The sequence below is a fragment of the Arabidopsis lyrata genome (genome assembly GCF_000004255.2).
Source record: "Arabidopsis lyrata subsp. lyrata unplaced genomic scaffold ARALYscaffold_6, whole genome shotgun sequence".
Lineage (NCBI taxonomy): Eukaryota > Viridiplantae > Streptophyta > Magnoliopsida > Brassicales > Brassicaceae > Arabidopsis > Arabidopsis lyrata.
In genome coordinates, this window is record NW_003302550.1 from 19,849,456 (window position 1) to 19,873,945 (window position 24,490).

The 24,490-nt window shown below is 35.2% G+C and overlaps 6 protein-coding genes and 1 pseudogene across 8 annotated transcripts; 4 read left to right on the forward strand and 3 right to left on the reverse strand.

Annotated features, from left to right (window-relative positions):
- The first annotated feature begins 1,502 nt into the window (after positions 1 to 1,502).
- LOC9308547 (immune-associated nucleotide-binding protein 12) lies at positions 1,503 to 3,407 on the forward strand. The gene is made up of 5 exons (XM_021023238.1): positions 1,503 to 1,929; positions 2,003 to 2,274; positions 2,356 to 2,520; positions 2,598 to 2,738; positions 2,862 to 3,407. Exons 1-5 carry the CDS (start codon positions 1,524 to 1,526, stop codon positions 3,405 to 3,407), a joined length of 1,530 nt encoding a protein of 509 aa, XP_020878897.1. The 5' UTR covers positions 1,503 to 1,523.
- A 203-nt stretch (positions 3,408 to 3,610) lies between these two features.
- On the forward strand, positions 3,611 to 5,789 carry LOC9308548 (annotated as a pseudogene).
- An 842-nt stretch (positions 5,790 to 6,631) lies between these two features.
- Positions 6,632 to 8,331, forward strand: LOC9308549 (immune-associated nucleotide-binding protein 13). Of its 2 annotated transcripts, none has more exons than XM_002872434.2 (6): positions 6,632 to 6,675; positions 6,793 to 7,028; positions 7,112 to 7,380; positions 7,483 to 7,650; positions 7,747 to 7,884; positions 7,967 to 8,331. In XM_002872434.2, exons 2-6 carry the CDS (start codon positions 6,803 to 6,805, stop codon positions 8,174 to 8,176), a joined length of 1,011 nt encoding a protein of 336 aa, XP_002872480.1. In that variant the 5' UTR covers positions 6,632 to 6,675; positions 6,793 to 6,802; the 3' UTR covers positions 8,177 to 8,331. The 2 variants fall into 2 exon arrangements, with proteins under 2 accessions (XP_002872480.1, XP_020878990.1); XM_021023331.1 differs by having other exon boundaries at positions 6,649 to 6,675; positions 6,784 to 7,028.
- Positions 8,330 to 12,351, reverse strand: LOC9308550 (agamous-like MADS-box protein AGL11). The gene is made up of 8 exons (XM_021023332.1): positions 11,639 to 12,351; positions 10,917 to 11,099; positions 9,485 to 9,566; positions 9,344 to 9,405; positions 9,150 to 9,249; positions 8,987 to 9,028; positions 8,775 to 8,816; positions 8,330 to 8,697 (listed from the first exon to the last, which is right to left on the reverse strand). Coding segments are annotated over exons 1-8 (696 nt in total). The 5' UTR covers positions 11,641 to 12,351; the 3' UTR covers positions 8,330 to 8,514.
- Positions 12,352 to 14,941: 2,590 nt separating this feature from the next.
- Positions 14,942 to 16,974, reverse strand: LOC9310664. The gene is given in 5 exon segments (XM_021021685.1): positions 14,942 to 15,537; positions 15,608 to 15,721; positions 16,421 to 16,450; positions 16,453 to 16,591; positions 16,627 to 16,974. Coding segments are annotated over 5 exon segments (636 nt in total). The 5' UTR covers positions 16,836 to 16,974; the 3' UTR covers positions 14,942 to 15,393.
- A 98-nt stretch (positions 16,975 to 17,072) lies between these two features.
- Positions 17,073 to 18,832, forward strand: LOC9310665. The gene is made up of 6 exons (XM_002872435.2): positions 17,073 to 17,258; positions 17,341 to 17,417; positions 17,671 to 17,821; positions 17,918 to 18,022; positions 18,258 to 18,464; positions 18,544 to 18,832. Exons 1-6 carry the CDS (start codon positions 17,157 to 17,159, stop codon positions 18,649 to 18,651), a joined length of 750 nt encoding a protein of 249 aa, XP_002872481.1. The 5' UTR covers positions 17,073 to 17,156; the 3' UTR covers positions 18,652 to 18,832.
- Positions 18,833 to 18,854: 22 nt separating this feature from the next.
- On the reverse strand, positions 18,855 to 23,284 carry LOC110227475 (methyltransferase-like protein 1). 2 transcript variants are annotated; one of them, XM_021021683.1, is made up of 6 exons: positions 21,027 to 23,280; positions 20,665 to 20,748; positions 20,465 to 20,569; positions 20,268 to 20,376; positions 19,571 to 19,722; positions 18,855 to 19,454 (listed from the first exon to the last, which is right to left on the reverse strand). In XM_021021683.1, exons 1-6 carry the CDS (start codon positions 23,037 to 23,039, stop codon positions 19,038 to 19,040), a joined length of 2,880 nt encoding a protein of 959 aa, XP_020877342.1. In that variant the 5' UTR covers positions 23,040 to 23,280; the 3' UTR covers positions 18,855 to 19,037. The 2 variants fall into 2 exon arrangements, with proteins under 2 accessions (XP_020877342.1, XP_020877343.1); XM_021021684.1 differs by lacking the exon at positions 18,855 to 19,454 and having other exon boundaries at positions 19,634 to 19,722; positions 20,257 to 20,376; positions 21,027 to 23,284.
- Positions 23,285 to 24,490: the final 1,206 nt, after the last annotated feature.

A 24,490-nucleotide genomic window follows, 5' to 3' on the forward strand; every position in this document is an offset into this window, starting at 1 on the left:
ATCTTTGATCCTAGACCAAATTGGCAAAGTTGTTTTTTTCCTCCTTATGATGTCTCCTAGTGAATGTTTTTTCTTAAGAACATTATATTTTTCTCATTGTACCGTATGAATTTGCTGTTTAGTATCCTTTTTTTTTTTTTCTGGACAAAGCTGTTAGTATCCTTAGTGGGCTTTTCTTCATATATTAGTGGAGAATTGGTTTAAAATTAGAAGCTTTTACTGGTTTATCACTAACTTGTTTTTTGGAGAGATTATCTAGTATATTGGAACTATAACGTCTCCATTAACATAAAACTGTCCTCTATGACTTCTCGAGACAAGAAAAACACTCATTGGGACTAAACACCATTAATCCATTATCCTCAATTGAATGTAGAGGAGACTGTTGATATTCCTTTCTTTCTTTTTTGTACTTAAATCTTTTTTTATAACCAATCATAAGGTTCAAATAAGTTCTTGAGAAACGAGAAAGAAAGTCTAGAGATCTCGTTTTGCTTTCTTTCTATACATATAAAACCCATTAACCTCTCAAAGATAGTGTAGAGATCTCGTTTAGTAGAAACTTGTACACTTTTCAAATGGGTGGAGGAGTAGTAATAGAAGAATTCTCAACTGATCCTGCTGGTATGTATTTGGTTCTTTATTCTCTTTGAATCTATTTCTCTCACTCATGACTTTAAGCAATAAGAAGAGAATCTTAGTCCATAATGAAATTAATACAGTATAACTAGTCTAAGAGAAGAAACTGATTCTCTGCATTTCTAAGAAAACAGAGGATCCACATAACTTTTTGTTCCTTCCTTTTTGTTTTTGAGAAGCATGCATGTGTATGTAAATCTATTTACATATTTGTCATGTTATTTGTTTTATGTTTATAGGAAATTTGGATTTCTCTGAGTTTGTAGTGGTGCCGGAATCTTCTCCAGAGGATGGTTCTGTTTTGGAGGTTACTTGTGATTTAGGTTTACAGCAGAAACCTGAAACACTAACAGCACATAATTTCTTTACTGATCCTGCAGGTAAGGCTCTGTATCTTTAAACTCTTTGAATCTATTTCTCTCTGGTAAAATCAAAATATAAATATGTGTTTTGCTGATTTCATAGAAGAAATTGATTTTATGTATTTCTGATAAAATAGAGTTCGAGCTTATCTTAAAGAAAGTGAGCCTTAAAAAAATAGGAGCAAATAAAGATATACTCAAGTCAAATTTTCTTCTAAATGTAATGTTTTTGTAAAGAAAAGCTGTTTGCTTTAGTGATCCGCCCCTCATGAAAGTTTACCCTAAATCAGTTTATCTTTCATACAAGGTTTCCTTGTTCTTTGTTTGACATGAATATCTTTGGATTTGACAGAGTTGCCAATGGTAACAGAAACTTTGCTAGGGGATGGACCGGTTATGGAGGTTGGTTTGACAGAGTTGCCAATGGTGGCAGAAACTTTGCTAGGGGATGGACCGGTTATGGAGGTTGGTTTGACAGAGTTGCCAATGGTGGCAGAAACTTTGCTAGGGGATGGACCGGTTATGGAGGTTGGTTTGACAGAGTTGCCAATGGTGGCAGAAACTTTGCCAGAAGATGGACCGGTTTTGGAGGTTGGTTTGACTGAGTTGCCAATGGTGACAGAAACTATGCCAGGGGATGGACTGGTTATGGAGGTTGGTTTGACAGAGTTCCCTATGGTGACTGAAACTTTGCCAGATGATGGTTCTGTTTTGGAGGTTTCTTGTGAGTTACGTTTAGAGCAGAAACCTGCAAGAACCCTACTTTTGGTAGGGCGTTCAGGTAACGGGAAAAGCGCGACAGGGAATAGCATTCTTGGAAAACCCGCCTTCAAGTCAAAAGGCCGTGCATCAGGGGTGACTACAGTCTGTGAGTCACAGAGTTCAATTCTACCCAATGGCCAGATCATCAATGTTATTGATACTCCTGGTAATGTGTATGAAACAAAGAACTATCAAACCAATGAGTCTTCTATGATATTTACAATCTTAAACCTTTGCAGGTCTATTTAGTCTGTCTCCATCCACCGAGTTTACGTGCAGAGAGCTCTTAAGGTGCTTCTCTCTGACCAAAGAAGGGATTGATGCAGTCCTTTTGGTATTTTCCTTGAGAAACCGGCTAACAGAAGAGGAGAAATCTGCGCTTTTCGCATTAAAGATTTTGTTTGGAAGCAAGATTGTAGACTACATGATTGTTGTTTTAACAAATGAAGATTCTCTTGAGGAGGATGGTGACACATTTGAGGAATACTTGGAAGACTCTCCTGATTTCAAGGTTAGTGTTTCTTTCTTTATTCTTACCAAAGATCTTGAAAACATGGTTTAGTGTCTCTTATTGAATTATTTAATGTTATAGGAAATTTTCAAGGCCTGCAATGACCGCAAGGTGTTGTTTCAAAACAAGGCCAAAGCCCATGAGAGTCAGAAAGCTAAGCAAGTTCAGGAGCTCCTAAACTATGTTGAAGAGATTGCAAGGAAGAATGGGAAACCCTTCATGGATGATTTATCTCACGAACTAAGGGTGAGAGAAATGATTTTTTTGAATACACATCCCGCCTTTTGATTATATCGCTTATCGGTATTACATTTTCTTCTCAGGAAAATGAGACTGCATTCCAGATAAAGCAGAGGGATATTTTAGAAATGAAGGGCTGGTACACAAAACAAGAGATGTCTCAAAAGCTGAAAGATATGGAGAGGTCTTTTGAAAATCAGCAGCTCAGGCAAATGATGGAGAGGGTAATGTGTTATGGAGTTTTCCATATTCCATATTTCTTTTACATTTGTGTAGAATTTTTTTTTGTGATCTGTATTTAAAACTTGATGATTCCTTTGTAACATGCCTCTGAATTCCTTGCTTAGGTGGAGACTCAGCTGAGAGAGACAAAAGAGAGGCTAGAGCAGCAGCTAAACCAAGAGCAAGCTTCAAGACTTGAAATGGAGAAAAGAGCAAAGGAAGTCGAGAAACAGTCAAGTGATGTAGTAAAGAAGCTGAACGAAGAGCAAACTGCAAGACTTGAATTGGAGAAAAGAGCAAAGGAAGCCGATATGCAATTAAGTGATGTAGTAAAGAAGCTGAACGAAGAGCAAGCTGCGAGACTTGAATTGGAGAAAAGAGCCAACGAAGTCGAGAAACAGTCAAGTGATGTAGTAAAGAAGCTGAACGAAGAGCTAGCTGCGAGACTTGAATTGGAGAAAAGAGCAAAGGAAGCCGAGGAACATTCAACTGATGTAGTAAAGAAGCTGAATGAAGAGCAAGCTGCGAGACTTGAATTGGAGAGAAGAGCAAAGGAAGCTGAGGAACATTCAACTGATGTAGTTAAGAAGCTGAGGGAGGATCTAGAGAAGGCTGAAAAAATGACCAAGGAACTAGAGGAAAAGGCCAAACAACATTGCATCATTCTCTGATTGATATTGTGACCAAAATACCAAACAACATTGCATCATTCTCACTTTGTATCTCCAAATATGAGAATTACTTGGTCTCCTTGTGTTCATTTATTTTCTACTTTTAAAGTTTCTTAGAGTAACAAGAGAGTCTAGAAATATTAATCTACTATAATCTCTTTTTGCGTCAGGCCACCTTAGAAAATTTGAAGGAAGATAAAAATATGAAACAGATGAGAGGAGACATTGATTTGTTGGGGTTCATTCTTATCAATTATCTAGAGAAAATTGATAGCTACCAGGTTCTTCTTCTCAAACGTTATTTATGATTCTCGGATAGAGCAAAAGAGAGCAAGATCGCAAGAAAGTGGGCGTTTGGTAGAGATTTGGAGAACACAAGGCATGTATGATTGATTTACTAGAGTGATATTTATTTTCCTATACATGTATGGACATCGAAATGAAAATACCTTTTTCTCGATTGCTTACTCTCCAAGCAACCTGTGAGCCTTTTTAGGTTTGATTTCTCTCCATGCAATTTAGTTTCTACCTTTTGTGTGGCTCGAATTAAGTGATTACTAAGTATAAGCTTTTTGGTATTTATGATTTCCTGGTTGGGAATGCTAAGGATTTGTAATTTCCTTAGTAGACTCGATCGAATCTTTAATCTCAACTCAAAACTCTTTGAAAAAAGCTCCACCTCAGAACCATCATATCCAATGCAAGGTTCAGTTCATACCAGTCATAATGTTTCATTTATTTAAAATTTGAGGTTTAATTATTATTCGAAAACAAAAAGAGCTTCATTAAAACATTTTGGTCCTTAAGATAAAAAAAAAAAAAATGAAATCATATGTTTCATGAAAATTAAATTTAGTTAGAATAAAAAATTAGAACAAAATTATTAGAATGAAACCTACCACTCATACTTAAGTAGAGTGAATATAAAAAAAATACTATATTTAAACAAAAATAATTTTATCAAATACTATAAAGATGAAACCATTCTGTTTTGGAGGTTACTCGTGATTCACGTTTAGAACAGAAACCTGCAAGAACCCTACTTTTGGTAGGGCGTTCAGGTAACAGGAAAAGCTCGACAGGGAATAGCATTCTTGGAAGACCGGCATTCAAGTCAAAAGGCCGTGCAGCCGTGCTTAAGGGGTGACTACAGTCTGTGAGCTACAGAGTTCGACGCTACCTAATGGCCAGATCCTCAATGTTATTGATACTCCTGGTATAGCTAAAAACCGTAAAGCCAATGATTCATTTATGATATTTACAATCTTAAAACCAATGCATCTTGATTGTCTCTGCAGGTCTGTTTAGTCTGTCTCCATCAACCGAGTTTACGTGCAGAGAGATTTTGAGGTGCTTAGCTCTGACCAAAGATGGGATTGATGCAGTACTATTGGTATTTTCCTTGAGGCTAACAGAAGAGGAGAAAATCTGCGCTTTTCGCGTTAAAGATCCTTTTCGGAAGCAAAATTTTAGACTACATGATCGTTGTTTTTACAAATTAAGATGCTCTTGAAGATAACGGTGATACATTTGAGGAATATTTGAATGACTGTCCTGACTTCAAGGTAAGTGTGGTCTTGAAACTTCTTTCAGAAGATTTTCACCTTCTTTTTCGTTGTTTATTGAATCGTGACTTGTTTATGGTTGTAGGAAATTCTCGAGGCCTGCAATGACCGCATAGTGTTGTTTGAAAACAAGACGAAAGCTCCTGAGATTCAGAAAGCTCAGCAAGTTCAAGAAGTCCTAAACTATGTTGAAGAAATCGCGAGGACGAATGAGAAACCATATATGGATGATCTATCTCACGAGATAAGAGTGAGAACAAAAATGAAAATTTATATAATACTCATCCCCACTTTTAATGTCTTATGATTGCTTATTACATCTGGTTCTCAGGAAAATGAGACAGCATTTCAAGAAAAACAGAGGCAGATTTTAGAAATGAAGGTGAACCAACAAGAAATGTCTCATATGATAAAAGATATGGTGGAGTCTCATGAAAATCAGCAGCTCAGTCACATGATGGAGAGGGTAATGTGTTTTGGAGTTGTCTAGATTCTTTTGTTACTTGTCAAAGATTGAGTCATGAATCTCACGTAACATGAATTTAGTTAGTTCACTCGGTTATAAAAATAATTTAATCATACATTTATTTTCTCTGAATTCTTTGCTTAGGTGGAGACTAAGCTGAAAGATACACAAACAAGGTTAGAGCAGCAGCTGAAGGAAGAGCAAGCTGCAAGACTTGAAATGGAGAAAAGAGCAAACAGAGTCGAGAAACATTCAAGCGATGTAGTTAATAGGCTCAGGAGGGATCTTGAGAGAGCGGATAGAATGATCATGCAAGTTAAAACAAAATCCAATAAGTGCATCATTCTGTGATTGATATTGTGATAAAAATAACCAAATTTGATGCTAGATGAATGGAGTGATTGTTTTCTTTCTCCTTGATTATTCTGATTTTTATTTTCTGGTTTCTTCTTCTACCCTTTATATGATGGTCTTATTATTATTTTACTGATTCTGCCAGTAACATCCACGTCCAAATATGACAAGAACTTAGTCTCTCTGTGTTCAATTGTTTTTTTACTTTTAAAGTTCTTTAAGAGTAACAAGAGAGTCTAGAATTGTTGCCCTATACTCTCTTATTAGGCCAGATCATCTACTATGTTTCTTCCAGTTCTTTGAATCTCTATATATCTCTTTATCATGTGTAAGAAAAATGGGAAATGAAGGTGAATCTGTCTTGCAACTACTACTCTGGAATTTAGTTTCAGAGAAGAAATTGCTTCTCTTGTGTTTCAAAGAAATCAGTGTATGCACCTTGTCGTGTGTCTTACGTTTCAAAATTGAATGTTGAATAAGTTCAGGCCATTGTTTCTTTGCAGGAGTAACTTTTTCTGTAGGTTATCTATTTCAGGAATGATGAAAGGAAAAACTTCAGAGATTCCTTTTTAGCTTTTTCGGATCACTTCAATGGAAGATTCATATTGGTCAATCATAGTGGCAGCTTTAAGGTTGTTTCTTCAGGGAAAGGTAAAAGGATAAAGAAAATTCGCAGCTCGATTGGACCGACTAAACTTGGTAAAGATTGTTATCTTTCTCTTAGATTCCTTTCTTGTCAGACCCCTTTTGGTTTTTTATTAAGATCTTCTCGCCATTATTCTTTTCTTTCACAATTTGTCTAATGAATATTCTGTTTTGTCTCTATAAATTACAAAACTATTTCTTTGAATTGTGATAACATTTCGTTTTGAGCTTTTCTCAGGTATGTTCTGCTAAAGATAACAAGTTTTTCTAACTTCTTGATTTTTTTTTTTTACCTTTCTTTAGTCATTTCAAGAACCATCACTAGCCATTAACTTTCCCTTTTTAGGGTTAATAGATTCGAAAATATGGCGTTGGATTCGACTGCACTTAACGTGGAGAATGATTGGAAACCTGAAAGAACTCTAGTTCTACTCGGTCGAACAGGGAATGGTAAAAGCGCAACGGGAAACAGCATTCTAGGTAAAACTATGTTTCAGTCAAAAGCAAGAGGAAAATTCATTACCAAAGAATGTAAGCTACATAAATCCAAGCTACCAAATGGTCTGACCATCAATGTTATCGACACTCCTGGTGAGTTAGTAAAGCTTTCTATATCACACATTTTCTTAAAACATATAGACAGTACATTATGATTAATCTAATGGTACTTTCAGGTCTGTTTAGTGCTTCCTCGACGACAGATTTTACCATCAGAGAAATCATTAGATGCTTGCTTCTAGCTAAAGGTGGTATCGATGCAGTGCTTCTTGTCTTCTCTGTAAGGAATCGGTTAACAGAAGAAGAACAATCAACGCTTCGCACATTAAAGATCCTTTTCGGAAATCAAATCGTTGACTATATAATCGTTGTTTTCACCAATGAGGATGCACTCGAGTATGGAGAAACTTTGGATGATTATTTGGAAGATTGTCCTGAATTTCAGGTTTGTTTATAATCTTTCACCAAGAGCGGTTAATATTGTGTGAAATTTCAGCATCTCATACATGAAACATCTTTATAACTTCAAAATTTTATTTATATATAGGAGATTCTCAAAGAATGTGATGATCGTAAAGTGTTGTTTGACAATAGTTATAATGCCCCTGTGAGCAAGAAAGAAAGACAAGTCCATGATCTTCTCAACCTCGTCGAACAAATCTCAAAGAAGAACAATGGAAAATCGTATATGGCTGACTTATCACATGAGCTAAGGGTAAAAAAAGACAGATTCTTATAACAAAACAAGATTATATTTCACATTTTGTATAGTGTTATATATCTGAGTTAAAATTTCATCTCCTTTTTCCAGGAGAATGAGGCCACTATTGAGGAAAAGCAGAAGCAGATTGAAGCAATGAAAGGTTGGTCTTCAAAACAAGAGATATCTCAAATGAAAAAGGAACTAGAGAAATTGCATAACGAAATGCTCGAGGGGATAAAAGAGAAGGTAAGTTCATTTCAATCATTGGTTTATGTGTTAATGTATGTATATGAATAAATCATCATTACAAGTTGTTTTCTTTGGTTAGATCTCTAATCAACTGAAGGAATCATTGAAAGATGTGAAGGAGCAACTAGCTAAGGCACAAGCCGAGAGAGAAGAAACCGAGAAAAAGATGAATGAAATTCAGAAACTATCTTCTGATGAGATCAGGAGGCTAAGAGAACAACTTAACAAAGCTGAGAAAGAAACTGCTTCGTTACGCACCGAACTTAACAAGAAGTGCACTGTTCTTTGATCATATCTTAAAATGCTATGTATATATATGATCATACATACCATAACATGTATATATGATATGAAACAATAAACCAAAGTCTTGAAGGATTATATCAAAACCTTCATTGTACTTTGATCCAATAATACATCAAAAACATATGTTATGTTTTCTCAGAGTATGTCTTCATCATTACACAACACAATTTCCAATGAGTCTTGAAGGATCAATACCTTCATTGTACTTTGAATTATTATCATAAACCAAAACATATTTTATGTAGAGATAAATCTGAGTAGAGAATCCCCAGATGCAGAGCTTTATAAACCGTTATTGCAGCTCGATTTTCACCCACGAGATTAACCGAGATGAAGGATTTTCTTGTCGGGGTCAGAGTAAGAACCTCCATTACCAGAACCAGAACCAGCAGTCATAATACTATGAGCAAAGTAATTGCGTGAGGCTAAAGCTTCGATGGCGGTGATCTCTGAACCACTAACCATTTGATGATGGTGTTGTTGATACCTCTCCACTTCTGCTACCTGTTAAGAAACATATTAATTAGTTAAAGAAGTGACTGATTTGATATGTCTATTGAATTCACACACAGTAATATTACCTTAGTTCGTAGATAGATATTCTCATTATCAAGCTCAATCTCCTGCAAAATACACCATATTCAAAGATTCACACAATTAAAATTTGGGAAAAAGAAAAGTGTAGCTTTATTCACAAATATTTAGTTTTTAACTAGAGATTAAGATTGAGGTCAAAAAGGAAAAAAGAAAAAAAAACTAGAGATTTAGAGCAACCATTTTGAGCTTTCCTTACCCTTTTCTGCGCGTTTTCGATTTCAACTAGAAGCAACTCATGCTGTTTTTCACAAGAACACAAAGCAGATTTAGAATATGTATTGTATATACATAGATTCATGAAACTGATAACGCATAAAAAAACTTGTATATAAGAGTTTTGTAATATGTTGTAGCTGTACCTTCTTGGACCTGATCCTGGAGATAGCTTTCTCAAGGCGATTCTCAACTTGTTTTAGTTCCTTGACACTTAGGGAACTCAAAGATTCTCCCATCAGATTCCTACAACGTTTTAAAAAATATGGTACACTCAATATATGTACATATAAATATGGGTGAAAAAGCTGGTAAAATAAAGTTCAGATATATATAAAACCTGTTGGAGTTTTGAATTGTTTGGATCTGTTGTCTCAGCTTTGCAGATTCTTGTTGATAGTACTGTAATTTAAGCATCATCACACTATAAGAACATATATGTGATGTTAAGAAGTAAAGAGATGAAGACAAAAAGTGAAACCGCGGCATTGATTTCTTGGACAGTGCTGGTGTTGGTGCTATCAGAACAAGCTTTCTTGTATCTCTCAATGGTTGATCTTATGCTGTTACAAAAAAACCATCCAATTAAATCAAGAACATACTTATGCAATTAATCAGTACTGTGGTAGTCTAATTAATTACAATTAGTGTCTAAAGAAGAAATCGAGTATATTGTGCCCACCATTTTATTTGTCTAAACAAACAATGAAATGGAAATGTAGACAAACCTAAACGCAGATAAACAATTCCACGGTAATTAGTTTGAGCTAATCACACCCTAAAATATTTTAAAATATATAAGATCTTTAAAAAAAAAAATTAGGTTTTTGTCGAAAAAAACGTATATATTCTAAATATTTGCATGTAGCATTAACAAACAAACAATGTATATAAACACTGAATAATGTGGAACAATAATAAGTTTTTTTTGTATACAAATATGCAACTAAATTTAAAATTGGGTTGTAACTGAAGGACAGAAAGTGGAGTTGAGACTATGTGACATGTGTCATGTAAAAAAGGAAAGAATAAAAACTACTGAATGTTTTGGATATATAATATAGTTTGAAGTGAGTGACTTAAAAGGAAATAATGGAAGATATAAGATGAAAAAGCTACAACAAAACATGAAGAAATAGACCTGATATGCTTAAGATGAAAGAGGAAAAGAGAGTACAACAAAACTACATGACATCTCTCGCTGCACAACTGTTTTAAGTTCCAAGAACAACTTTGACAAAAGCAAAAAATCAAAAAAGACTTGTTGACCAACTGCAACTGCAAGTTAGCTAGCATGATTTTGGTACTTAAACCCATTGTACTCTCTTTTTCTCTTTCTCTATCTCTTTAAGATTTTCTTTTTGATAACCTGACTTTTAAGATTTTCTCAAGATACATAGGTAATATATGAAAATAGTATGTATATATGATGTAAGAAAAAAGAGTATGTTGATATAGTACTACTTTTGGACTTATGTATATTTATGTTTACTTTTATCAAATATGAAATATCCATGGGTATGCGTAAGTAAATATAGCTAAAAGTAAATATAGACTCATGAATTTAAAACTTTATATGTATTTTATTTGTTATATGGTGTTGCCTTAGTCTAGATTTTTTTATATTTTAAATGGTTCAACCTATAGACCAAAAAAATCGCATGTCTAGATTTCAATCTCATCTATGTTTTATCGCTATTATTTTGCATCATTTTACTTCATAATCAAAGACATCTATACGAAAGTATTGCAAAAGATAAATCATTTCTGTAGCTCTCTAATGTATTTAATGGTAGCTCTCTTAATAATAATGCACTAATTCATTATTCAAACGAGCACAAACAAAAGTTGACACAATTCTCAAACTTTTTCTATTTTGTTAGGACATATATGGTTGGAATGAAATGGCTTACTTGTTATTGGCGTACTCATAGAGACGGCCACGAGTGGAGAAGACAATGAGCGCAACTTCTGCATCGCAAAGGACCGAAAGCTCATAGGCTTTCTTCAGAAGTCCATTTCTTCTTTTGCAAAACGTCACTTGTCGATTTGTTGAATTCTCTATCCTCTTTATTTCTATCTTTCCTCTTCCCATCCTTCATTTTAAAAACATCAAACAACACTTAGAATTGCTCAATTTCGGCAGTATTGATAAGATAATTTTAAAGACACAAATTATCAGTAGATTGCAAGAAGATATACCAGAAAAGTGGAACAATTTTTGTAGCTAATTAAAAAATGGAGTAGGATAAACAAAACCCTAAAGCTAGGGTTTAAATTAATTTACTTAATTAAGACTTACCAAACGCAATTATTGTTATATAAAAAAGGTTTTCTTTTTGTATTCAACTTTCTCGGGAAAAGAAATTAAGGATGTTGTTGATTGATCTCTAGGACATAGACAAGAATCAATTGGATCTGGTGCAGATCTGATGTTGCTGAAATTAGAGTTTAAGAATTTATATATTTGAACATATAACCATGCTAGAGGATCGTATATATTACATGTAATTCTTCTGAAATAGGTTTCTATATGTATATAATCTATATACTTAATAAGTTTCTCATTAGGAATTTTAAAAAAAAAAACAAAAAAAAAGAAGAAGAAGCCAGCGAGGTAAAATCTGACAATTACATGGTTTTTTGGTACCCAGATACAAATTATTTTGCCCCATCCCTTGTACGATCTCTCTCTCTCCCTCTCTCTTCAATAAATTTCTATAAGGCTTCATGGGGTCAAATGGAAAACAACAAATATACATAATGATCTTAGATCTGGAAGATGTAAATACTTTTGCCTGTGTAATATGTTTTACAAATTCATTGATCTTTAATTTGATGTATGCACACATTCTTTAGTTTCTTTTCACGGCAAAAGATTCAAGAATTTTTCATAAAGAAATAGATTGGAAATATGGAGAGAGAAAATAAATCAAATTAATATTGAAGAGGAAGAAGAAGGCACTGATGCACATGAAACTGAAGTTAGTAGTACATAAGGGAAACACAAGAAACATTATTACACAGAAAGAAGAGAGAGACAAAACCATGCTTAGTTTCGAGAAGAGGAAGAAGAAATACAACAGATTTGGAAGATTTTCAGACCAAAAACTCCACTTTAGCTGACAAGAAAGGAAAGAGAATCTAGCAGAGATCTACATGTGAGAAACTTTAAAAAAAAAAAAAAATAGATAACCTAATTCTTTAATCTGGTGATCTTTCTTTGTCTCTCTTTCTTTCATGGGGAAAGAGCATCAAACGACGGAAGAGATCGAGTAAAAAAATAAAAAGGGAAAATATTTCATAATTGTGAAAATTAAGTTTTGTGAAGAGACAAGCAAAGAAAAAACCCATGCTGACAAGAATTATTATTACAAATTTACAATAAGCTTGGAATCTGCATATATAGAGAGATATAAATGTAGAGTTTTTGAATGAAGAGATGTGTACAAAGATGGGAACTTGATGAGAACAAGAAGTGTTTTCCTTTATGAGAAGAAGAAGTAAAGACATGACAGACAGACCTGAGAATTTGCTTCACCCAACTCAATTCAGCTTTCGGAAACTCTCTTTCTCTCTCTCTTTCTCCTTTATAAGAAAACAAAACAAAAGAAAAAAAGAGGAAAGTTTTTTGAGTTTTTTGAGAATCCCAAAAACAAACCCAAATTCTTTTCTCTTCAAAAACCCTAAGCTTCCCACTCAATATGTCTATTTGTAGACGTTTCTTTCTTTGCTCACCTTCCAATGTCCAAAGTGAGAATGCGATTGCTGCGGTTGCGGTTGCCAATGCAATTGCTATATTAAAAAAAATAACTTTATGTATGACTAGGAATCTTAAATTTTGGTATGCTGCCAGAAATTTTGAATAGAAATACAAAATTTAAGATATATTGAAAGAAAAAAAAAATAATGAGCAAACAAAAAATGTTATTTTAACCTTTCTTTTAAGCTAAATCGCACATAGAAAGTATTATAACTTACAAGATTCCTTACAAAACTCTAAAGTGTTAATTTTCATTGTTTAATTTCTTTCACATTTTGAGAGCAATTGAGATTCTCTAGCTAAGCTACATGCGTCATCATTTCATATTTTGGCCAAGTTCACGTACGGCATGACCAAGATTTGGTATTTCGAAATTTATGTATCGTTCTAATTTTATTACTCGATATATATATATGGTCTAAGAGTTTTAGTTGCATGGTAAGAAAAAGATGGTGTTTAAAATAAAATTAAAAATTATATACTAATTAATCAATTCATGGCGGTTCAATAGATTATTTGTCGTGAAGTTGAAGGGTTAGAGTCGAATCTTCTCACATTATAATTTTTAATCATGGATGCCTCTAATCTCGTGGGTTAATCTGAAATTTGATTTTGAATTTTTCAGAAAATAAAAGGCAAAACAGAGATAACATTTCACTAAAACATATGAAATGATAAGAAATATTGAATTAATTATAACCCTGGTTGAAATTTTAGCATATCAAAATATATTTTCATGATAATTATTTTTTTTTGGCATAGTTAAGATATCAAAATTATTCAAGAAACTCATTGTTAAATTATGAGTATTTAAAAATATTGCTCCTTTCTTATATGCGACGACAATTGTTTTATAAATAAATATGTACTTTTTACAGCAATCACTTATGATAATATGTTTTGTTCATTTTTGGATTTGCTGATTAATGATCTCCAAAATGGTAAAATATTTAGGAAAATGTAAGAAAAATGATTTATTTTCTATCAATCATTTTCATCCATATGGTAACAAATGTTTCAGACATTAATTTTGTAACCGGGAAGACTCCATCACCGAACCATAAAGTAGCTAATACTTGTTTTATTTTGCTAAATTACGCGTCGATAGTGACCAACGAAAAGTTAATAGTAACAATATGTGAGTTAAAAGTAAAATAAGTAGATGACGAACCCTATCATAAATCCAAAAGAAAATTATGCACCACTCAAAATATATCATTGTACCACCACTCATTGGTTATTTGTGTTTATTTAAACAAGTGTGATTTACTTAAACCTTTTAAAACATATACATAACTTCCACGTAAATATACGTACGTATGTTTCATTCTTTCAAGAAAGTGAGAACATTATCCAACAAAACCGAAATGAAAAATTGAGATATAAATGTGTTACACCTACATATTGAGATTAGTATATGTATAATGTAAATTTTGAAACGATATATATATATTGACACGCAAGTATTAAGAATTTAAGATTCCTTTGGTGGAAAATTAAAGAGAAAGGTGAATTTGCAGAGCTTAATTTAGGGCTCGAAAGTGACACGCAAATTGTATTATTGCAGAGAGAGAGAGAGAGAGAGAGAGAGAGAGAGAGAGAGAGAGAGAGAGAGAGAGAGAGAGAGAGAGAGAGAGAGAGAGAGAGAGAGAGAGAGAGTAGATGTTGACGTTATTGGTGCATCTCCTCATTTATTTGCCCTAGCTAGTTTCCATCTTCTCTTTGACTCTTTCTTAAGTAAAATTTTGTTTTTATATTCCTTCGTTAATCACACCAACTCTAAAATTCCAAAACCCTTTTATATATTACTAAGTTACCAAATATAAGTCACTCAAGTTATTGTTACATAAATGTTTAGACTACGCTGTTTAGGAAGTCAAATGGCTCTTTCAAGATAGCCTAAATATTAATCAAAAAGGTTAAGAAAATTCAGCAATCTTTAGATAGATAGATTCCATCCACAATACTATATGGCCTAATATAATTAATACTTTTTATATCTTTTCAAAAATATTTTACTAATAGAAGATTTAGATTTTTAGTAAATCAAAGGTTTGATTGGTAATGGTAACTCCTCTCCTCTCTATATAATTCATAAATTTATATCGGTCACTATATCAACTCTTAATTAAAATTAGAAAATATAATGCCTCAAAAAAATTTCCAATACCACCAAATAAATGTGATTTTTAGTTCGGTTGAATTTAATTACATCTTTGTTCACGATCATTAAAAAAAGATTGCTCTTCTTGTAATATGCTCAGACAACTTGGCTGTATTGATGACGAGTTAGAAAAGATGTAGAAGTTGTGCTCGAACTTATTTTGGAAACACGTTTTCATAAAGTTAACACCACCGGTCTGGCCTAAACATAGCAACCCAATAATACATAGAACAAATACTTTTTCTTTCTAAACAAAAAAACTAAAAAGAAACTTATTCCTTTTCATTTATGTTTGTGTAACATGTTCATAAAATTAAATCTTTTGGCACAAAAAAAATAAAAAAGATCATGTAATCGAGGCTAGTGAGTTTCTGTTTGTGAATTTAATTTACAAAAAAAAATAAAATACTTAATAAGAAAAAAAAAGGCAAAAGCTACTACTGAATTGTTACAACCTTCATGTTCACAAGGATCTTGTTTGTTTTTGTGGAACCAACACATCAAAATCACTCACTGTCCACTCTACAGTTTCTTGTCTATTGCTAACATGTATTTCTGCAACGTTGATCGATATCCACACTCGCTTTGCTGGTTTGGTTCCCGGGTCCTGTCCACAAAGACATATAAGTTTAATGCTAAGTCTAAGTCTTAATATATGTGCACATAATCTATATTACCTAGTAGAAGTAGAGACGACTTAAGAGAACTCCAACATCGAGCACCCAAGTTCTTGAATCTCCAGTCCAACCATCCCCTTTCTTCTCGGGATATCCGTGGACCGATCGACCATTCTCAATGAGGCAGAATTTTGACCAACGATCTTGTGCTTGAGGATTGCTATATGGATCACATATATCGAATGGTTCCTCTAGATGTTCAGCGTTGCCAGGGCTGCAATATAGATGGTAAGCAGAATATGGGAACCGGGATGTCTCATTCCTATGTATGATCTCACCCGAGGCACTTCTATGATATGGAGGACATGACACTATATAAATTATCTAGACTACACCAGCTTGTTGTCGCCAGGTTAATTATCATCTCGATGTATCTAGTTACATCAGTCAAAACATCTCCATCACATGGACAACCATAATTCTTCCAACGAGATCAAATAAAATTGGCTGTTAGTGTTAGGTCGTCCACCAAGTTTAACATCAAGTGTTAGCTTTACTTTGAAGTTTGGAGACATACAAAAGAAAACCAAACACATCTTATAGTCAGACCGAGAGAATCAAGAAACTCAAGAAAGCTTTTCCATATGAAAGATCGATAGAACGCTACAAACATTTCTCATCATGCCACGGCCATTATAGTGATAACCACCATCACCATTAAATCCACCAGTCAAATACATTGTCCACTTCTCATCAGCAATAGAACTGAGACGACAATCACAGAGCACATTATAGATAGAGACAAAGAAGTAAAGTAAAAACTGGATTGCTACAAACTTTAAAAGACTATTTGTAAGCCAAGTAATCAGTAACTTCTTCTACACGCAACTCGAATCCGTATGAACACAACTTCTTCTACATTGATACTCATCATTCATGATCTCATTTCGAAGAGAATTACAAAACCAAATGCTGAAATCAACGAATGATCTGCGAGTAATACCTGCGAGGAACGGGCAAGAGAGATCGGCGCAATCAGCGAGTCTAGGGCTTCTCATTGAAGGTGCTTCGTCACCAACTTCATTACAGAAATTCCAAGCGACTCTCACATTACGATTCTTCATCCTCCGTCTCCTAACGCCCACGAAGAAGCGCGTGACGATGAAGAAGTGGAATAGGCGCGTGGGAGTGGGGAATTTCGCGCGTGATTTATGGCGGTAAAAAGGTAAGATGTCGCAATCTGGAAAATCTGAATGATTGCTTTTTTCTGCTTTTGTAAGAATCTCATTTACTCCGTATATAGTATTTATAATTACATTCCTATACTTATTATAAACTACAAAAAAGACCCAAACGTTTTAATTCGTTACACAAAAACCCTTTACTTTTTGACATAGATGAAGTGAGTCTTGGGGACCATGTATTCCTAAAAGAAACGTCCTTTTCAAAAACAGAGGACCCTCTGTTTCGTTCAGTGAGTCTTGGGGACCATGTGTTCTTCTTTCCAGATGAAGACGAAGCTTTTTAGTCGAAGAAGACAATGTCATCTTTGTGGTCGAACATCGGAACATGGTCTCTTCTTTTCTAAATCTTTCTAATTTCCTCTTCTATGGCAAGTTTGCACCTTGGAGCTGCTTCGTTGATCAATGAGGACGTTTTTGGCTCTTCCTTGATCGGTTTCAGAAGTAAACGGTTTAGAAGAGTTTCAGAGGTTAGGTTACAAAGCAAAGATACAAATTCCTTAATTTTTTTTTTTTGCTAATTTTTGTTCTGTGGTTGTTTTGGTATTGTAGAGATGGAAGATTCGAGCTCAGCAGATGTTAGAGAAGGAACAGAGAACTCAACACGAACTGGCTCGTTTTGCTAAAAGGTGATGACTTTGTTCTCTGTGTGTAATTTTGTTAACTGAAAAAGTTTTGAACTTCATCACTCATTATTAGTGAGTGACTCTGAATTGCTGAGATTGAATTTGAGTTAGTAATGATAAGATTTGTGTGGTTCTGGTGATTGATTTTTTCATCTAGTGGTTGGTTCTTTGAGAATAATCAAGGGTTTCTTTAGAATCAGGAATGTTTTGGTAATTTTGGCTATGTTTTATAGAATTAGTCTCTTTGATGTTGCAGAAGTGAGTCCTTGAGACGTATTTTGAAGCAATATGGAGTATCAGTAGAAACCCCTGAAGAAAATAAAACAAGTAGTAGACTTGATGACCTAAATTTTGAAGAGAAGCACCACGATGATGTTCCTTCTTCTGTTATAGATGACGCTAAGATGGTATATCACAGAAGTCCTTGAATGGTTTTTACTATTATCCCAATTTGGGAGATTCTGGCTTTCATTAGTCTTTGAAAATTTGATGAGTATTGACAGAACACAACTGAGGAACTACCTGATTTACGCCAGCAAGAGAAATACAGTGAGACTGTTAGCACTGCAGATAATCTTTCAGGGCACGATCACCACAATTTGCCACATGTAAGCACAACATATCTCTACTACTAGGAGTGTGAAAGGTTTTAGTTTTCCTTTATATCCATGTTCGTGTCTTATTGGATCCACATTCCTTACTGTGTTTGGATCATGTGTTTACTCGATGCTTCGGTGGCGTTCCTCTAAGCGCTTCCGTTGTATTCTTTTTGGATCTTGGTTTCTAATTTAGCATTGTGTAGTCTTAGTGTGTTTTCCAGCCTGTAATCATATCTCTCTTTAGTTAAACACAGGTGTTTTGTTCACTTCTCTGCTTCCTGTTCTTGGGTTCTGCATTGTATGCATAATTGGGACGTTACACACAATAATCTCCAGAAAACCATCACAAGATCATCACCATGGCTCCAAAACAACAAGGTGGAGAACCGCGTTGATTGATTGGAACGAGCCGCTTGCTTCTGATGAACATGATTCGTCGCCAGAATACAGAGTCAGCTACTTACATAAGTTTGAGTAATATACGTTTACAGATTTTTGCTTCGGTTGTTAAAGAAGCTAACTGCATGCAGGTCGCTTCAACGAATCAGGAAGCTAACGATGAAATGAATGAAGCATATAACAGAGTAGAGCTCGAGTACAAGAGATTTTTATTGGAATGTGGAGTTAGTGAATCTTAAATTCTCGTCTCCTGGAGGTTCCTGCAACTAGTTCTTGAGAAAACATCGCTACTTCTGAGGCTCTAAGGACTTTTTACTTGGTGGTTTGCACATACTGTGACGCCAATGGATGCATTTACCAGATAAGACTTTGTAACTTATGAATATAAAGGGTTTAATGCGATTTGATTTGGGTACATCACATTGTATGGAGCAAATTGGGATTATTAGGTAAAAGCTTGATTGATAATGAAACGAATATAAAGTATTGGCTCTACGAAAGTAAAAAATGAAAAGAATTACAAACAGAGAACCAAAACCGTACGCAGCAGAGTTTCTCAATGCAAAGGGGTAAAATATCCATTCAATAGAAACAATTCTGGAAACTCTGCAAATTTGGGAGAGGCTCAATTAAAACCGTACATGTCAACATTCTTGTCTTCAGGTGGTCTTGTGTTGTTGCCACCTTCAGGCACTCTAAAGCTGTCCATTGGAGGAGGACCTGCGGGGCCTGGTGCCGATGGTGGCACCCAATGTGGGGTGGTCGGAACAGAGAAGTTAGATCCAGAAGCCTCTTGATGTAAGACAACAACGTTAGGATTTGCTTGTGGTGAGTTTCCTGTGGTTCTTCTGTTTGAAGAATTTGCAGAGGCTAGAGACGATGAATATGATTGTTGTTGCTGATTCTTCATTGGTGATTTGGGCCGAAGCGATTCTATATCAGGAGTCGTCACAACGAGATGCGGTGCGTCTGGAGGTGGATTTCTTCCTCCTCCTCCTAGCCACACTTTACCCTCCTTGTCTGCGAAGTTCCTTACATAAGCCTAAAGCAAAGAATATCCAAAACAGATCAAACAGTCATAGAAGCTACTTGCATAGGTCTAAAGCTCATGTAAACAGGAGGTGGATAGATGTCTGCAGAGCGAACATGAGATCTTACCTGTGACTCAAAGTTTGAGGAAGAAAGGCCTTTTCCAACAGTAAGCCAGCCAGCTCGAATATTGTGGTCTTCACCGAAAAGCTCAAGCCTCCGCCGACCAAGTGCAAAATGCTCTATTATCCTATACATATCTTCAGGCTTCTGAGTCGAACCTGCAGTTTTACAGCGTAAAGAGATGCAACTAAGCAAACCAGCTTGCAATAATAGGAGGGATACAAATTCACTAATATTTAGACATGGCAATGTTAAAATCAACCACAGAATCTTATATATTTCTCAATGAACCAGCTTACAGTGTGGATAATCCAAGACTAATCCAGCAAACTAATCACATGTACCATAACCGAGAGCCAAAAGAAACTTAGGGCTTTGTTATCGAGAACCCAAAAACTTGCCTCCCAACACTAATCCCCAAACCAGTACCAAAACACTTGACACCTTAATCACATAAAGCAAAACCTTAATCACACCTTAATCCTATTTATACACAATTGCTGATGTGCCATAATTGATGCACTCCTATCATGCCCACTTTAAAAGAAACAGGAAGCTGGAAGCAGAACAAAGAGAAGGAGATATGACAAGCAAGATACTCACGATTTTATCACTCTATCAGGAACACACATTTTACCAACCATAAGGACAAGCAAGATACTCTCGATTTTATCACTCTATCAGGAACACACATTTTACTAACCATAAGGAGGCTCTTCAGCAATAATTACATCAGTGTCGATGTTAGCGTGGATTATATGCCCATCAGTGCTACGCCGAACAGTACCCTTTATCCCCATCAAGCAATGCTCCTATAAAACGAATACCAATAAAAACGATTAAGCAAAAGATATACAACACAGGAATCAAACGAGGAGGCAATGGCAGACCATACTGGACCTTGGAACGCTGAAACACAGTACGAGAATCATGTCGCAATGTTGGTGCTGCGTTACTTTTGTTGGTCTTCACCCAGCAAATGTCCTCACACCTTCTGAAACCCCACTGTGACACCCAAACAAATATAGATGAAGTGAATACTGTCAAGACAAACAAATCCTAAACATAAAAGAAAATAAGAAATCATTTGAACCGAATACCTTTTTCAGGCATTGGCGCCCTTGTTCAAGCCCAACACCATCACCAACCCAGAGGAAGATAAAGGAGGGAGTGTCAGCTATTGCCTACAGATACATGGAAAATTCTGTTTTTGTTATAAACTGCAATAACAAAGATGGCAACCAACCTTACACACAATGTCCACACACAAGTCAATACTATATGTTCGGTAATCAGTACCACTACTTTGCCTAACTTTATTCAGATAACAAATGATATCTGAAACATCACATCAGATCTAGTGCTAAGCAGAGAGTAACATCAGCTCAAAAAATATAACCCAAGAGAGGATGTGTGTACCCTAAAATCCTATGAGCAATTGAAGAGTGTAGAAAATAGTCACCTCAATCTTGAGATTGATAATATCATCAAATGTCCAATACTCCATACTATCAGAAACACCAGGAGCTCTATGGACATATTCCTCCCACGGTGGGTCAACAAGAATAACATCAAACTTTGTTCCAAATAACTCGGGAGATAACTCAACTTCATGCAAGTCGCCTTTCAGATACATTGGTGCAGATGCAGAATTAGATACAATCTCATCCTTCTTCTGTATGAGCTCTCTAAGCTTGGGGTAGTCTTCCACATTGGTAAGCTCCAGCTCTCGAATGAAATTCTGCGGCCGCATTCCAGTATCCACAAAGTTCTGGGAATAGTCATTTTGCTCTCCCCTAGAAGGAGCTTTACCAGGAGGTCCACCACCTCGAGGAGGAACCCACCCCCCTGAATTCTTATCAGATGGCATTCCACGTCCCATTTGTCCAGAAACATTGAATGCAGACCCAGAGAAGTTAGGAGGCCCTCCTCTATCAGAACCTGGTGGAGTAAAGAACATATTCTGGTTTGGCGGTGTGCCAATTGAAGGAAATCTTGGGCCTGATGGTCCGGGAGGAAGAGGCGAGAGAACAGGAGGAACAGGTAACATAGTACCATCAACTCCTCGGGCCCCAGGCCATACAAGAGTTGGGGCAAATGGAGGCATGAAGACAGGGGTGACAGGAGTGCCCGGAATTGGCGACATGCCAGGAGTAAGAGAATGAATGGGACTGGGTGGTGGCATTCCAAGGTTTGCAAATGGTGACCCCATGATAGGCATTGGAATGGCACCTTGTTGGTTCTCTCTGCCACCAGCAGGTCTTCCTTTCCCACCCCTTAAGGGTCTGTTCCCTCTAATGCCTTGTGGAGTCTGAGAACCTCGATTAGGGGTTTGCATAAAATTACTTCGACCGGGTGTTGAACCTCTCTGGTTTCTTGCTTTAGCCCCTGAGTAATCAGAACTGGCTTCACCAGCTTCATCTCTTGAATCCTCCCCATAAGACCCAAAACCAAAAGTTTCACTTCTCTGTCTACCTTCCTGGTTGTGCGCCCACTCTTCGTCATTATTACTAGGCCTTTTAGGAGGTTGCTGACCAGATTCAGTCATACGAGCAAAGTTGGGTCCTGAATCCCCTCTGCCATAATCAAGTGGCTTGGTTTGTATCTCAATCACATCATAATTCTCATTTGAAACGCCACCACTTGACAATGCTTTAACAGCCTCCCCCCTGTTTCCATCTTTCCTACCACCCAAACGACCATGAGACCTCTCGCCTTCACTCCTCTCACGTCCTTGCCTAGGAAATTCCCGTTCCCTACCACGATCATAAAGCAAGTCCCCATCTTTCTGATCTTTATCACTACTACTATTATGTCTCCTCTTCCAATTATCCTTCAAACCTTCTTGATCCCTATCCCTATCAGACCAGCCATCATCCCTACCTCTGGACCTCTCATCTTTTCGACCATACTTCTCCTTCTCATAATCCGCATCCGACTGCTCAGACTCTTGATAACGCTTACCACTTCTATCGGGTGTTTTCGACCTATTAGATCTCCCCACTTCTCTAACTACCTCAGTTTTCTTCAAAGGACTACCTCTATCATCATCTTTCACACCACGACTCTTACTCTTCTCCTCTCTACTACTAGACTTCAAACTCCTATCAAACTTCGAATCTCTCCTACTCTCACCATGTTCATTACTATCATGTCTAGAATCAGAAAGCTTACTACTTTTATGATCACCATCATTACCAGAACCAGCTGCTTCATCCCATCTCTTCCTCTTACTCGAATCAGAAGAAGATCCATGAGTTCGTTCTCTCTTATTGGAATCACGATCTTGATGATCAACATCAACAAGAGACTTAGTATCGTCTTTGCTTTTACTTCCACCACTTCGAGAACTCTCAAAGTCTGAACCTTTAAGACTCAATCTTCTCTTCTCACCTCTTTCTCCACCTTCTTGTTCTCCATCTTGATACCAAGTACTTAGCTTCTCCAACGAACTCTCTTCTTGTTTCTTCTTCATTTGATTTTTTTTTTTTTTTGCGATACAAAACCCTAAACCAACGAAATTAGGGTTTCAACATTACCACGATCAATTCGACGAAATGGGTTCGGGATTAAAGATGAAAATTTGAGTTTAGAAATGAAATTAAGCGAAGAAGATCGGAAAATGTTAGGTCGGAAAGATGAGTGAGTTTGTGAGAGAGACAGATAGAGAGAACACGGCGGAGTGTGAGGAACACGAACGGCATACACAAAGTCAGAATGGATTGGGCCAAGCCCATTTACTCCAATTCACCTAGTGTCTAAAAATGGAAAATTCATTGTCAGGTACACGAATTATACGCCAACATATCACCACACATGCAGACTATTTTAATGTCTCGCTAACTACACGAATTATTGGTATTACATACGGACATCCTCGAACTATCATCGGTTATGTGTGCAACACCATAACCATCATTTTTAGATAATATAAATGTCTTGTTAACTACACAAAGTATTTCTTTTTTCTGTCAACTACACGAAGTATTTTCCATCAAATTTTTTTTTTTTAAAAAGTAATTAAAAAATAAAAAATAACTAAAAAGTAAATATTACACTATTATAAATTATATATATATATATATTATAACTTTTAATGCATTATACTTTTAAGTTAAATTAATTTAACTAATTTAATATTTATTATATTAAATTGTGAAAAAATTAAAATAGTCACTTAGTTAAATTATACATCACTATAAGTTAAATAAAACTATATAATATATCAATGTAAATTATATATACCATAACCATCATTTCCAGATAATATAAATGTATTGTTAACTACACGAAATATTTCCATCATTTTTTTAAAACTAAATTACAAATTGAAAAATAACTAAAAGTAAATAATACACTATTGTTAATTATATATATGCATTATAACTTTTAAAGTTTAAATTCTACATATGCAGTATCCCTTATAATTTTAAGTTAAATTAATTAACTATTTTTTAATGCACACATATGTTTTATATGAAATTAATTTAACTAAATTTTTAAAAGTGTCACTTAATTAAATTATACATGTTCATTATAGGTTTAAGTTAATTAACAAATTTTTAATGAACACATATATTTTTTATGGAACTAGTTTAGTCTTTATTACATTAAAATTTTAAAGTTAGAATAGTTATAATGTACATATATAATTTACATTGATATATTATATAGTTTTATTTAACTTATTAATTTTAAAAAAAAATTGATGAAAATACTTCGTGTAGTTGACAAAAAAAAAAAATACTTCGTGTAGTTAACAAGACATTTATATTATTTGGAAATGATGATTATGGTGTTGCACACATAACCGATGATAGTTCGGGGATGTCCGTATGTAATACCAATAGTTCGTGTAGTTAGCGAAACATTAAAATAGTCTGCATGTGTGGTGATGTGTTGGCGTATAGTTCGTGTAGCTGGCAA